Here is a 14,392-nt window from a genome sequence, read left to right as displayed (position 1 = left end):
ACACCGCGGTTCCTGGTGTGTCCGCTGTGCCATGCGTGTGATCATTGCTTGTACAGCCCTCTCACAGTGTCCGGAGCAAGTATGGTGGGTCTGACACACCGGTGTCAATGTGTTCTTTTTTCCATTTCCAGGAGTGTACAATTCTATGGTATAAATGGAACAGCATATGAGTGGTTTAAGTCACATCTACAGAACAGGAAGCAAAAAGTCTCTTTATATGCTTCAAGTAATTCAAAGGAGTTTTCCACTTCATCTAACTGGGGTGAAATTACATTAGGTGTTCCACAAGATTCGATCATGGGTCCCCTCCTGTTCTTAATATATGTGAATGACTGCCCTTCTTATGTGATAAAAGATGCTGAACTGACAATGTTTGCTGATGGTACAAGTATAATTATTAATCCAATAAAAGAAAGTCCGATAGAAAATGATACAACTAAGGTCTTTGGAAAAGTTATTAATTGGTTTTCTGCGAATGGGTTTTCTCTGAACTTTGAAAAAACACAGTACATCCAATTTTCTGCTGCAAAAAGTATAATTGCTTCAATAAACATAACACATCAAAAGAAGTCAGTAACCAGGGTAGAGCATACTAAGTTTTTGTGTGTACATATAGATGAGAATCTTAATTGGAAAATTCATATTTTGGATCCCCTAAAGTGACTAGGTTCAGCAACTTTTGCAATCAGAATAATTGCCAATTTTGAGGATGTAGAAACTAGTAAGCTAACATACTTTGCATACTTCCACTGTCTGATTTCATACAGAATAATATTCTGGGGCAACTCCACACTTAGGCACAAGGGATTCACTGCTCTAAAAAAAGTAGTTAGAATAATGTGTGGGGTTCATAGTCGTCCATCTTGTAGGCATCTGTTTAAAAGGTTAGGAATTCTTACAACTGCTTCACAGTACATTTACTCAGTAATGAAATTTTTTCTCAACAACATGGACGAATTTAAAATCAACAGCGACATTCATGATTACAATACCAGAAAAAAGAAATACCTACACTATCCTTTACTTAACCTATCTTTGGCACAGAAAGGGGTAAAATATGCTGCTATAAAACTTTTTGATAAATTACCAGATGAAATAAAATGTCTGACAGACAACAGTAATAGTTTCGAAAACAAATTGAAATAATACCTCCTTGACAACTCCTTCTATACCATAGATGAATTCTTGAATGTGAGTAAATAAATCTGGAGATACAATATATGCATTTTGTGCCATTTAAGGGAATGGGTTAGATAATAGAAATATTTAGGTATACAGTTCTTTCACTTAGTATCTATAGGGATGTCATCAGGTCAAGTTTCCTTTCCACTGTCGTGTAATTTTAGATGATTTTATGTTTTGTGATGGCTTCTCTCAACATCTGCCATTTTGTCATTCATGCAGGGGTTGAATGGAGGAACCATATTGCAATCTGCAGTGTAACAATTTTAGGAGAGAGAATTCAGCATTTTGGTGCTCTCTCTATTATGTTCTGTTTTGGTGCCAGTAGGATCACCGAGCAACTGAATAGACAATTTAAATCCATTTACTGACCTTATGTAAGACAATAACTCATAGGATTTTTAGTCATAACATTTGGCAAATTTTACTTTCAAATTCATTAAATGCTTCTCACAAAGCTCTCTTTGTGCTCCTGTTGGCATCATACAGTGTTCATATATCTATAATATATGTAATTTTATTGTCTTGAATTTAAATTTTATAGTCTCATTGACAGCTGGACTGTGAAATTTCACAGCATTTATCAGTAACAGAAGGAATGGGAAATAGCAACAACTAATGGTAGAATTTTGTTTTATAGGATTTGCACACATCATCATGGTACATGACTATTACTGCTAACACAGCTTTTGGTTTCTGCCTTGACGTGATAAGTGCAATATTTGTTTCACTTGTGATACTCAGCTTCTTGACAATAGACACAGGTAAACATTATTTTCCTTGAAGATATACTTATGAATTGATTATTGGTCTTATTATTATTTCTTATATTGTTTATAACTGTATGTTTTCATGGCTGGAGTCTTATTCAGCAAAATTCTTCCAGATGAGTTACCATTTAATGATGTATAATTAAAACCATTTGTTGTGATTGTACCTCATGATGCAGTTGCTCAGACAAAGATCTCTGTATCATGTGTATGAAATACAGCTTCATCAGTAGAAGATGTAGCAGTAAACTTTGTGCCAAAATTAAAAGTTGCTGCAAGTTTTCTGTTATGGGATTTGGAAATAAATGTGATGTCCATGCCAAAGTACTTTGGTAGATATGTTACAGGCAGTATCAATAAAAAATCCGAGTGAGACTAAAATAACACACTTACAAATTACTACGTTTTGAGAACCATAGATATAAATGTTTTTAGTTGTGAAACAACTAAAGAAGTGTATGATACACTTATTAAGATACATCAGAAGAACATGGAGAGTAGAAGACACAATCACTTAGAGCATTCTACAACTTTGAATAGAACAGAAATATAGATATGATGTTCAATATTGCTAAAGTGCAAATCCTAGCATTCAGACTAGACAACCTGCGGAAGAATATTAACGAAATAGTATCAGTCAAGAGGATATCAGTTAAGTTTCCTGAAGAATATAAACATTTTGGAAGTGCATAAGACTCTACTAGCAAAGGAGTAGAAAATGTTGGAGAACCTGAAATCAATTAGCAGAAGATAAAGAGAAGGAAAATGAAAAAGAAGTACGTATTGTGTTCAAAGATGCTGTCTACAACAAGACAGATTAGAGTAAAAAACTGAGAAATCAGTGAAGTACTTTGGATGTGGAGCTTCAGGTCACTATGTAAGTGAGTGCAAAAACAAACATAGTGATAATAAGAACAAAACACAATGTTCTACATGTGGTAAATATCACTACAGAGAAAAACACCAGATTATGAAGAAATTACCAAAGACAGTTTTTCTTTCGGACATACTAGAAAAGCAATAAAAGAAAATTTATAAAATAGACACCAAGTGTGATGTAGACAGTGGAAGCAATGAGCACATGACACATGAAATGGAAATTATGTCAAATGTGAAGAGCTGTGAAGGTACAAAAATTAAGACTGCAAATGAAAACTTTATGTAGAACATATCTTGTTGTGAATGACTCATCAGTAAGTAACCTTACCATAAAAGAGAGAGTGACGAAAAAGGTGAAGATTTTGAAAGATACAGACATTATTTTGAAAGGCAACAATTCAGAAAATGGACTGTATTTTATTAACATCAAAAGTGACTATAAAAAAGCAGCACTAATGGCATGAAAGAAGAAAACCATTTAGTGGCAAGAAAGACTAGGACATTTGAATTTTACTTATTTTTTAAAAATACGAGAACTGTGTGATGGTGCAGACAAAATTGTTGCAGAAGAGGGCGTGCCTAGTGGTGAAACATGTATCATGGCAAAATAGTAAGAAAACCATCCAATATTGTGTGGCACAGAGTAACAAGGCCTCTTGAGAGTATTCACATTGATTTATGCAGTAAGGTATGCAAGGCAACTGATCTCAGAGAAGAAAATTTTTTAACCTGTCTTGGTGGTTACACACATTTATTAAAAGTGTATCTTTTGTGAACAAAAAAAAAAAAATGAAACAGAAGACCACAACAAGGAACATGTAAGTGAAAGGAAGCTCATTCTGAAGACAGAAAAAAGTAAGATGTGGCAGAGAAGGAGAATACAGAAGTACTGACTTAAAGGAATGGTATAAAACGAACTATTGTGAGTGGCTACAGAATTAAAGAATCTCCCCAGACAGAATGGTAAGACAGGAAGAATAAATCTTGCTCTCATGAACAAAGCAAGAACCATGATGTTTGACTCATAGGTTTGAAGCAAAATGTGGTGCTAGATGGACTTGACTGCAGCTTGTATACAGACAATGGCTATGTCCATACGGAATCCTAAGACTGAACAATTTTCTGAAGCAAGATATGTTGAGTTTACACATCAGTAAGAAGATGAAAAAGAGGAAATCAAAGAAGAAGGAGTAAATCTAACTGCAAAAAAGAAAGAAATTGAAGGCAAAGAAAAAAGAGAAGTCTTTGAAAAGAGGAAGAAGAAGAAGAAGAAGAAGAGAGAAAAGAAGGATTTGAAGAACAAGAAATTAATGAAAAATCAGATGGAGAAAAAAGGTAAAAGCCAGAAAAAGATTTATTTAATTGTAAGGCTAGGGCCCCCATTCGGGCAGACCATTTGTCGGGTACTGGTCTTTCAATTTGATGTCACTTTGGTGACCTGCAGTCAATGAGGATGATAGGAAGAGGATGAAGACAGCATAATACCCAGTCCCTGGGCGGAGAAAATTCCCCGACCCAGACGGGAATCAAAACCTGGGCCCAGAGGACTGACAATCCACCTCGCTGACCATTCAGCTACCAGGTGTGGACCAGAAGAAGATGAAAAAAGCATCATAAACAAAGAAGGCAAATAATTTCATCAAAGATAAATGAAGATTACATCATACTTTCATAAAAGGAATGCACTGAAGATGAAAGCAAGGAAAACTGGATAATGGTTATAAATGAAGAAAAACCATTATTGAAGAAAAATAAAACATTGACTCTAGTGAATAAGAAACTGCCTATGGAAAAGAAATATTTACGGAGGAATGGATGTTCAAGGAAAAGAAAAGCACAAAGCTAGGCTAGCTGCAAAAACATTTTTTAGTTACATTGTACAAACTAATTTCTTGGGATTCCTATTTGCACTTGCTGCTCAAGAAAGTGTGATAATTATTTTATTTGATGTCAAAACAGCCTTTCTTAATGGTGATGTGAAAGAACAAGTTTTCTGAGGTATACAGAGAACCTGGAAAAATATCCCTGCTCAAAAAGACGTTGCATAGATTGAAACAAACTCCTTTGCAATGGAATAAGAAACTGAACGAGTTTCTTAAGAATAAAAAACTCATTCAACAGAAATCTGATCATTGTGTTTACAAATCATACACTGAGAAGAAAATGCTTCTTGCTGTAGATGTTGGAGATGGGATTCTGTTTCGAAAAGACACCTGTAAAATTAAAAATCTCCTGCAAAAACTGAACAAAAATGTTGACATTGCTATTAGTGAATTGACATTACTTGTTGAAGAACCAAAACTGTATCTTGGATGTGAAATCAAAAGAACAAATCAAACTATCAATATTCATCAAGAAAAATAAAAGCTAAGGAAGTTGTGGAAACATAAAGAATGGAAAAATGTGACATTGTAATGGCTCCTATCTCACTACAAGGAGAAATTGAAGAAATCGGTGCAGCAAAGACAGACTTTTCATGTTGTGAAATGGTAGGCAGTTTTTTTTGTATTTAGCATGTAAAACAGAGTAGGATTTGGCATATGCAGCGAGATATGAAAGCAGACACCCAAAATATGAAGAGAATTTGAAGATACCTTAATTCAACAACAGGTAGAGGAATATTCTACTCAACAGAGAAACAAGAACAAGAAATATTGGCTTACTGTGATACAGATTTCACAGGTGACAAGAAAGATAAAACAAGTGCTTCAGGATATATATTTCTGTTCAGTAATGCTCTAAACACTCGGTGCTGCAAGAAAAAATGTGTTGTTGCATTATCTACTACTGAAGCAGAATACGTATCTGTAACTGAATGCTGTCAAGAGATGAAAATTTGGAAGACTTTCAAAGAATAGTTGCTGAATAAAAATATGGAAATGACACTTTTTGTGGATAAGCAATGTGGAATAGCAGTGATAAAATCAGGTCGGCTGTCCAGAAGAAGCAAACACATTGATGTGTAGTATCATTTCAGCAGTGATAAATTGAAATATGGCTGGTTCATCACACAATACTGTCGATCTTGAGAACAACTGACTGACGTTATAACTAAACCCTTTCAAAGTATTGCCTTTAAAAGGCTGTAAGAAAACTTGATGTTTAATTGAAATTAAAATCTTTTGTTTGTTTAATATGTACATTTGCAGAGACATGGTTACAAATGTTTTGTGAGATACCACCATAGTGTTTTGTTTAAGGGAGTGTGTTTAGACTGAAAGAAAAAGTTAATTGTAAACAAAAGCAGTGTGTGCCATTTAATGCAAGGCCACTGTTGGTGTGCATTGTTAGCAATAAGCAATAAGGGATCGGCTGGTAGGACATCTCCTGAGGCATCAAGGGCTCACCAATTTAGTATTAAGTGTCAGGAAGTTGTTTCTGAAAGTATTTGTATGGAGTGTAGCCATGTATGGAAGTGAAGCATGGACAAGAAGAGAATAGAAGTTTCGAAATGTGGTGCTACAGAAGAATATTGAAGATTAGGTGGGTAGATCATATAACTAATGAGGAGGTATTGAATAGGATTGGGGAGAAGAGAAGTTTGTGGCACAACTTGACTAGAAGAAGGGATCGGCTGGTAGGACATGTCCTGAGGCATCAAGGGATCACCAATTTAGTATTGGAGGGCAGTGTGGAGGGTAAAAATCGTAGAGGGAAACCAAGAGATGAATACACTAAGCAGAATCAGAAGGATGTAGGTTGCAGTAGGTACTGGGAGATGAAGGAGCTTGCACAGGATAGAGTAGCATGGAGAGCTGCATCAAACCAGTCTCAGGACTGAAGACCACAACAACAACAACCCTGTGCTCACCAAAGATTTCAATATTTACATTTGATAACCAGTTTTTCTGATTTCACTATGTCCCTGTAGTGTTATAATGGATTTTAGATTTTCGTTCAGGAAAAAACAATTTTGCTCATAATCATCAAACACATCTCAGTGCAGATTAATTGAATTCAGTATTTTCCAAAATAATAAATACAGAAACACTCTTATCTTCTTTTTCAAAGCCACAGTCCATTTTGTAACACTAATACAGCCTACTGCCACTTAACTAGCTTTATATACATGTGTTAGCAAGTGTGGCAGTCAGAGAACTGAACTTACAACATTTCATACAATAAGTCAGTCATTTTATTTTCATTAACAAAATGGGTTACTGGGGGGAAAGAAACTTTTCAATTACTTACAAAAGTGAAACTTTATTAAGTGGCTTAAAACATATTTTATCAGTTTGTTATGTTTAATTATATATAGAGAGGCTATACAGAAGACAAACACAAACCATTAATAGTCAAAAACTGGCAACAATGTAAATATATTTGATAATAGAAGGAAAATTATTCCAGTAAGGAAGAGTCGGCAGACAACTTGTCTGCAAGATAATTGTGACTATGTGGTTACAAGCTGCCATTTACTTCAGCATGAAATATTGTTTTAGTTACTGCAAATGTATTTCAAATGGAAACTTGATGATTAAGTCTCTTATCCAAGAGGTCTCAAATTTCACTCATGGTTTATCTCAACATCAAATTAAATATTGCTTCAGCACTTTTCTTCCATTCATCATGTTCCCTAGATTACATCAAGGAGGAGAAACGTCAGGGATGTGGAACAATGTATACATCATAGAAACTTAATCTGTATACTTTATTAACAGTAAACTATCACTGTTCTACGTAATGTTATCCATGTTTATGTCATCCAAATTGAATTAATTAAGTTATTAAGAAAGCTGCTTTTTCCAAAACAGTTACTAACTACTCCTCAGTTTCACAATATAGTGCTGTTTATTTCTTGTTACTAGTTTAATATTCACGTGATTACAATGGTATCTTTCAAAGAAAATATTTTTTACATATTTAATTAGAGTGTCAGTACAGTACTACTTGTCATATAGCCTTACAACAGCCTTAAGTATAAAAGACTGCATTCTTGTAAACAAAAAAAAAACCATAAGAAATTTTATAAATGATCAGCTTGTTGTCAATTTTTCCACTCACAAGATTTACTATAATCGTAAAACTTGCTAATTCCATATCATTAACAAGAGGTCACAATTATGATACACAGAACTGGCAACCAAACAACTAAGGTTCCATGCAGGTTCAGTTGAGACATTTGCTCTCAGAGACACTATACATGCTCTTTGGTCTAAATGACTTAAGTACTGGTGACACTCTACTGTGGTTTGCAGAGTACTGATGTAGAATGATACTCATCTCTAATGAAAATAATACCTCTTCTTCACTGCTAGTAGTAGAAACTAAGCTTTCGTGTAAATGTAATTTTTTATGGCTTCTAATACAAAACCTTTCTTACTGTTCAGTGAATCCTTCAAGGTATAGTTTTCATTTTGTGCTATTTACAGCATTTTAGAGCTTATCAAATGACATTCCAGTTGCAACATGTAATTTTTGGGGAAGTCTGAAATATAAATGTACTTCACTGCTTGCATTTTACCTTATTTGTCATTACAGTCGACTTACTCAAATAAAACAAGTTATTTATTAAAACATTTATTTTCCAGGTGCTATGAGTGGTTTTGTAGGACTTGCTATTGCTCAGTCACTAATTCTCACTGGAATGCTGCAGTATGGCATTCGGCAGCTGACCGAAGTTGTTAGTCAGATGACTTCTGTGGAAAGAGTTCTGCAGTATAACAATATTGAAAGGGAAGGCCCATTTGATTCTGAACCAGGTAATGGTTGAAGTAACATTGTAAGGTAGTGATGTTGATACTGGTATTGCATTCCCATGACTAATAAATTTTTTAAGAATCTTTCCACAACTGGATGAGACAGTGAATTTGTTAAATATCTGAAAACATTAAGCTGTCACTAATCAGGCTTACAGTGGTCCAGAATTTCAGTAATCTGGACCACATCGTAAATGGCACAGAACAATGAATTTTTGTACACAACAGTATTATTAGCAAATTACAATGTTCAACAATGCTATACGTATTTGAAATTGTGATGTTCTTTACTGTTCAGTGTCATGTCTTCTAAAAGAAAAGATATTACTGATGATGTAAATAAAATAGAAAGAAACTTCCACATGGGAAAAATATATTAAAAACAAAGATTCCAAGACTTACCAAGCGGGAAAGCGCCGGCAGACAGGCACAATGAACAAAACACACAAACACACACACAGAATTACTAGCTTTCGCAACCGATGGTTGCTTCTTCAGGAAAGAGGGAAGGAAAGGGAAAGACGAAAGGATGTGGGTTTTAAGGGAGAGGGTAAGGAGTCATTCCAATCCCGGGAGTGGAAAGACTTCCCTTAGGGGGAAAAAAGGACAGGTGTACACTCGCACACACACACACACACACACACACATATCCATCCGCACATACACAGACACAAGCAGACAATGTGCTTGTGTCTGTGTATGTGCGGATGGATATGTGTGTGTGTGTGTGTGTGCGCGCGAGTGTACACCTGTCCTTTTTTTCCCCTAAGGGACGTCTTTCCGCTCCCGGGATTGGAATGACTCCTTACCCTCTCCCTTAAAACCCACATCCTTTCGTCTTTCCCTTTCCTTCCCTCTTTCCTGAAGAAACAACCATCGGTTGCGAAAGCTAGTAATTCTGTGTGTGTGTTTGTGTGTTTTGTTCATTGTGCCTGTCTGCCGGCGCTTTACCGCTTGGTAAGACTTGGAATCTTTGTTTTTAATATAGAAAAGATATTACACTAGACCTCAAGCAGAGAATTAAAATTTCAGATAAGTTGAACCAAGGTTCTTCACAGAAAGCCACTGCTGCTGAGTACAATATTGGACAAGTAACTATTTATGACATCAAAAGATAGTATGCAAGTATGCAGTTCAAATGGATAGTGGCTTGTGAAAACAGAAGGTTATACAAAAGAGTGAGGATGAAGAACTGGATTTAGCTGTTTTACACGGTTCATACAACAATGTAGCAAAGCAATTCCAGTCAGTGGCCTGACAGTAAAGGAAAAGTTGCTGTGCTTAATACACATCTTCGCAATAGGTGTTGTTTGCAGCAAGTGAGGACTGACCAACAACTGGAAAAAAGATATGGCATTTGGCAGCTGACAATCACCAGGAAAAGTCACTCAGCTAATGGAAAATGTGCAGATGAGTTTGTGAACAAGATAGGGAAGATAATAGAGGTAGATGATTTAACTGCTGATGTCTTGTACAATGCTGATGAAACCAGACTCTTTTACAAAATGTATCCTTCAATAATGTTTTCTACCAAGAACAAGAACTAAGCTCATGGGTAAAAGCAACAGAAACAACACTTAATATTAATGACCGGTTGTAACACAAATGGGAATCATTGTCAACCACTCATGGTGATTAGGAGACCCCAACATTCATATTTTTTTGACACACTGACATAAACACATTGCCACTGCAGCAATATTCCACTCAGAAGAAAGTATGTATGGACAGAGAAACAGTCTCTCGGTGGTTCCACAAAGCAGTCGTATCAGTAGTGAAGAAAAAGTTGAAGAAGAAAAAAAATCTTCCACTGAAAGCTATCCTTATTTTTGACAATGCTCTCAGTAGTCCTTCTGATGTGACTCTAAAGACTGATGGTATACAAACACTATTTCTTCCATTCAGTGTGAAAGCCCTGATTCAGCCCATCAACCAGGGAATTCTGACATAAATTAAACATCATTATCGACATGTGCTTCTTGTCTCCTTAATGAAAAAATGTGAAGATGACTCTACCAAGATTATGCTGAAGACGTGGAAAACAATCAAGTTAAGTGATGATGTTTTCCAAGCAGCTGAAGCACGGCATAAAGTGGAGAGTGATACCATATTGAAATGAAATGAGCGTTTGGCGTCATTGGCCGGGAGGCCCCTTGCGGGGCAGGTCCGGCCGCCTCAGTGGAGGTCTTATTACATTTGACACCATATCGGGCAACCTGCACTCCGGATGGGGATGAAATGATGACGAAGACAGCACAACACCCAGTCTCTGAGCGGAGGAAATCCCCGACCCAGCAGGGAATCAAACCCAGGTCCATAGGATGGCAATCCGTCACACTGACTACTCAGCTGTCGGGGCAGACAATACCATAGTGAAGAGCTGGAAAAAAGTGTGGCCAGCCATTGATGCAAAGTTGAATCCAGTACTGAGCGACAGTGATGAGCCATTCAATTTGGAGTCATCAGTTGCATTCTTTACATACTGATGTGTTCCACAAGCTTCCATGAGGAGGAGAAATTGATGATGATGACATTAATAAGTGGCTGAATGAACAAAACTGTGAGACACATGAAGAAATAATCAGAAGTGTGCAGAAGAGTATTGGTGAAAGTGGTGAAGAAGATGGCATAGGAGGAGAGAGCGTGAAGAGTTTTCACACTGCTGATGCTGAAGCTGCAGCAGTTGTGTGACAAAGCATCATGTGTCATCACTGTGATAATTAAAAATTTGGGACATGTATAATTATATACACACTCGAGGACAAAGTTTTCTTCAAAAATGAATGTATCTTTGGATTTAATAAAGTATATTCCCTGTGTTTTTGAAATAGTATCATTGGGTTTAATGAAGTATATCACCTATGGTTTTACAATTATATCTTTAGAGTATAAAACATATCCCCTATGTTTTTAAAATAAATTTCAAACCTTTCTGTTACTAAACTCTCTCCTCTTCCCCCCCCCCTCTCTCTCTCCCCCCCCCTCCCCTCCCTCTCCCCCTCCCTCTCCCCCTCCCCTCCTTCTCTCTCTCTCTCTCTATCTCTCTCTCTACACTTTCTCACTGGGTTGAACCGATGAAGTTGTCAGACTTCTCTTCGTGAGTCTGACCCATGAGACGGCTGGTGTTTCTTATTGCCTCAGTCAACTAGAAAGACAAAAATTTTATGCTGATTCCTTGTTTGCGTCAATTAATTTTGGTCCCTGGTGGCTAATTCATGTCAATCACATTCCTTTCTTCGTGCTTTATGTAGTTACCTTGTTTCTTTATCTTTATTATGCCATTTTATTTTTGTGTATTAATCTTGCTGTCATTGTGTGTGTTTCTATCGGTGACTGCTAAGACTGACATCACTTGGTTGTTTCAATTAATATATACTCACAATTACCCTATGAAATATGTGTTAAATTACTATCTCACTGGATAAATACACTGCTGGAAGATAACGCTGCACCCCCAAGGACTGTGTTCAGTTGCAGCACAGTAAAATATGGCTGAGGGGTTGTAGTGTTCGTGAATCATTTACCACAGTAATTGGGTGGCAAATGGCACTCAGGAGGCTTCTCTGTTTTGACTCTGTTGACATTAATTGTGCTGAATGAGATTTTCACTCTGCAGTGGAGTGTGCGCTGATATGAAAAAGTTTGGAAGGTAGGAGACAGATACTGGCAGAAGTAAAGCTGTGAGTACTGGGCGTGAGTCGTGCTTCGGTAGCTCAGATGGTAGAGCACTTGCTCGCGAAAGGCAAAGGTCCCGAGTTCGAGTCTCGGTCGGGCACACAGTTTTAATCTGCCAGGAAGTTTCATTAATTGTGCTGAGTTTAGAGGTGGACAGTGTTTTCAAATGAGTGTGTACTCCTGTCGAACAGCTTCAGCCACTTGAATGGGTTCACATTGTCCGCTTAAGGAAACTGGATGGACATTGCTGCACATGTTGGGCTCAATGTCTTGTTGGGATGTTGCTGCTTTCAAAAGTGGTATGTGAAACATTCTCACAACTGTAGACCGGGTTCTGGATATCCGCATAGTACAGGCGTATTCGAGATCAATGAATCGTGCGAGCAGCTGTGACTGACCAAACATCACCTACAGTATAGGCACATGTTGCACCTGCTAAGTTATCAGAGACCAGTAGAAAATATTCGCTTGCAGTAGGCTTAAGATAATGTGTGCCTTTGGCCAGGTTACCATTTACAGAACCACCAATCATGGGAACTTGTGTTGTGAAAGAGTTGACTTCAGTGACTAGAGTAGGTTACGTCTATATGCAATTGATGGGCATACAAATGTATGACACAGACCCGGTGAGTTGCCTACTACAGACTGTATTTTCCCATGACACACTGGCCTTGTAGCATCGGGGGCCTTCAGTTGCAACTCACATTCACATTTAGTGTTTCTGCAGGGTGAAGTGCAGTTCCCACCATGTTGCACAGACTGTTAGCCCTGTGCTACTACCATTTCTTCGACAGGAAGGTGACATGCTTTTTCAGCATGACAGTTCACATCCACAATTGGCTGCTGCAGTGCAATGTGGTCTTCATGGTGTGCACGGAACATGATGAAGTGGGAATGCCCTAATTCTCTGTGGCCTGCAAGGACCGCTGCTGAATTACAAAATATGGCACAAGATTCATGGGACAATCTATCGCATGACGGCATTTGGCATCTTTATGGTCATTTGCTTGTGAGAATAAATGCCTGCATTGCTGTCACAGGAAGGGGGTAGGGGTGAGACATTGCGTATTGATGCAACTGTTGGGGCACCCTTGACAGTGATGTGTGTTTCATTTTATCTGAATTTATTGTCATTTGCTCCCACAATGATGAACTTCCTGTTACCTCACTTTTCCACAAAATGATCTTATCCTTGAGGGTGTATAGCATGTTTTGTTTTCCAACATTGTAGATTGGTGCAGAATGAATGTAACATGTAGAATATGTTTTTTCAAGAGCAGCAAAATTTATTCTTGTTTTCATTTGCAGATGAAACTAATATATTTACTGCTGTATTCCATAAATAATTTTATATGTTATTCTAGGAAAGAAACCATCAGTCCACTGGCCTACAAAGGGTGAAGTTCGCTTTGAAAATCTAAGTCTCTTGTATGTTCCGACAGAACCACCAGTCTTAAGAGATCTCGATTTCACTATACAAGCTGGGCACAAGGTAAAATCTGAGTCATCATTTTGATTATCATTCTCACTTTCTGAAACTAGAGGAGACAAAGAGTAACTGGTATGATATTGTTTAACTGTGCACCAATGTCTGTATATATTTTTACAGGTGGGCATTGTTGGCAGAACAGGAGCTGGAAAATCTTCACTCATTGCAGCATTGTTTCGTTTAGCAAAACTGGAAGGAGCCATTTACATTGATGACATAAATACTAAATCTGTTGGTTTGCACGATCTAAGGAAACGCATTTCAATTATTCCTCAGGAACCAGTGTTGTTCTCAGAAACAATTCGATACAATCTGGATCCATTTCAGGAATTTCCAGATCACCAGATATGGAATGCTTTGGAAGAGGTAGGTTTAGCCCTGTAGTTTGGTTTTGTATTCTTCCTCCTAGTTTTCAGTAGTTTTACATTTCACAGATAATAATTCTCGTTAAAGTGTTAGTCAACAATGTGGAAGGGATAGATTGCTACTCATCACATAGAGGAGCATTGCATCACAAACAGTCACAATGCAATTGAATACTAAATGTTCCCACTAAAGGACTCATTGTGCCTGTCCTCGACTCAACACCTCCTCTACATGGAGAGAAGCAATCCTTCATTTTGAATTTCGTTATTCCATCCTGGACTTTCTGTTCTTTAGTCAGTGTTAGGGAAGCATAATATTCTATCAGTGTATGT

The 14,392-nt window shown here is 37.2% G+C and overlaps 1 protein-coding gene across 1 annotated transcript in view; it reads left to right on the top strand.

Annotated features, from left to right (window-relative positions):
• LOC126335579 (ATP-binding cassette sub-family C member 4-like) overlaps positions 1–14,392 on the top strand; it is a 149,661-nt gene that overhangs the window by 118,563 nt on the left and 16,706 nt on the right. The window contains exons 18-21 of the mRNA XM_049999010.1: positions 1,823–1,946; positions 8,363–8,533; positions 13,570–13,697; positions 13,815–14,060. Of these exons, the coding sequence (XP_049854967.1) occupies positions 1,823–1,946; positions 8,363–8,533; positions 13,570–13,697; positions 13,815–14,060 (669 nt within the window). The remainder of the gene's footprint in view (positions 1–1,822; positions 1,947–8,362; positions 8,534–13,569; positions 13,698–13,814; positions 14,061–14,392) is intronic.

Source organism: Schistocerca gregaria, chromosome 2, assembly GCF_023897955.1.
Source record: "Schistocerca gregaria isolate iqSchGreg1 chromosome 2, iqSchGreg1.2, whole genome shotgun sequence".
NCBI lineage: Eukaryota > Metazoa > Arthropoda > Insecta > Orthoptera > Acrididae > Schistocerca > Schistocerca gregaria.
Note: the sequence above shows the minus strand (reverse complement) of the source record. Positions and strands in the feature narration are given on the sequence as shown.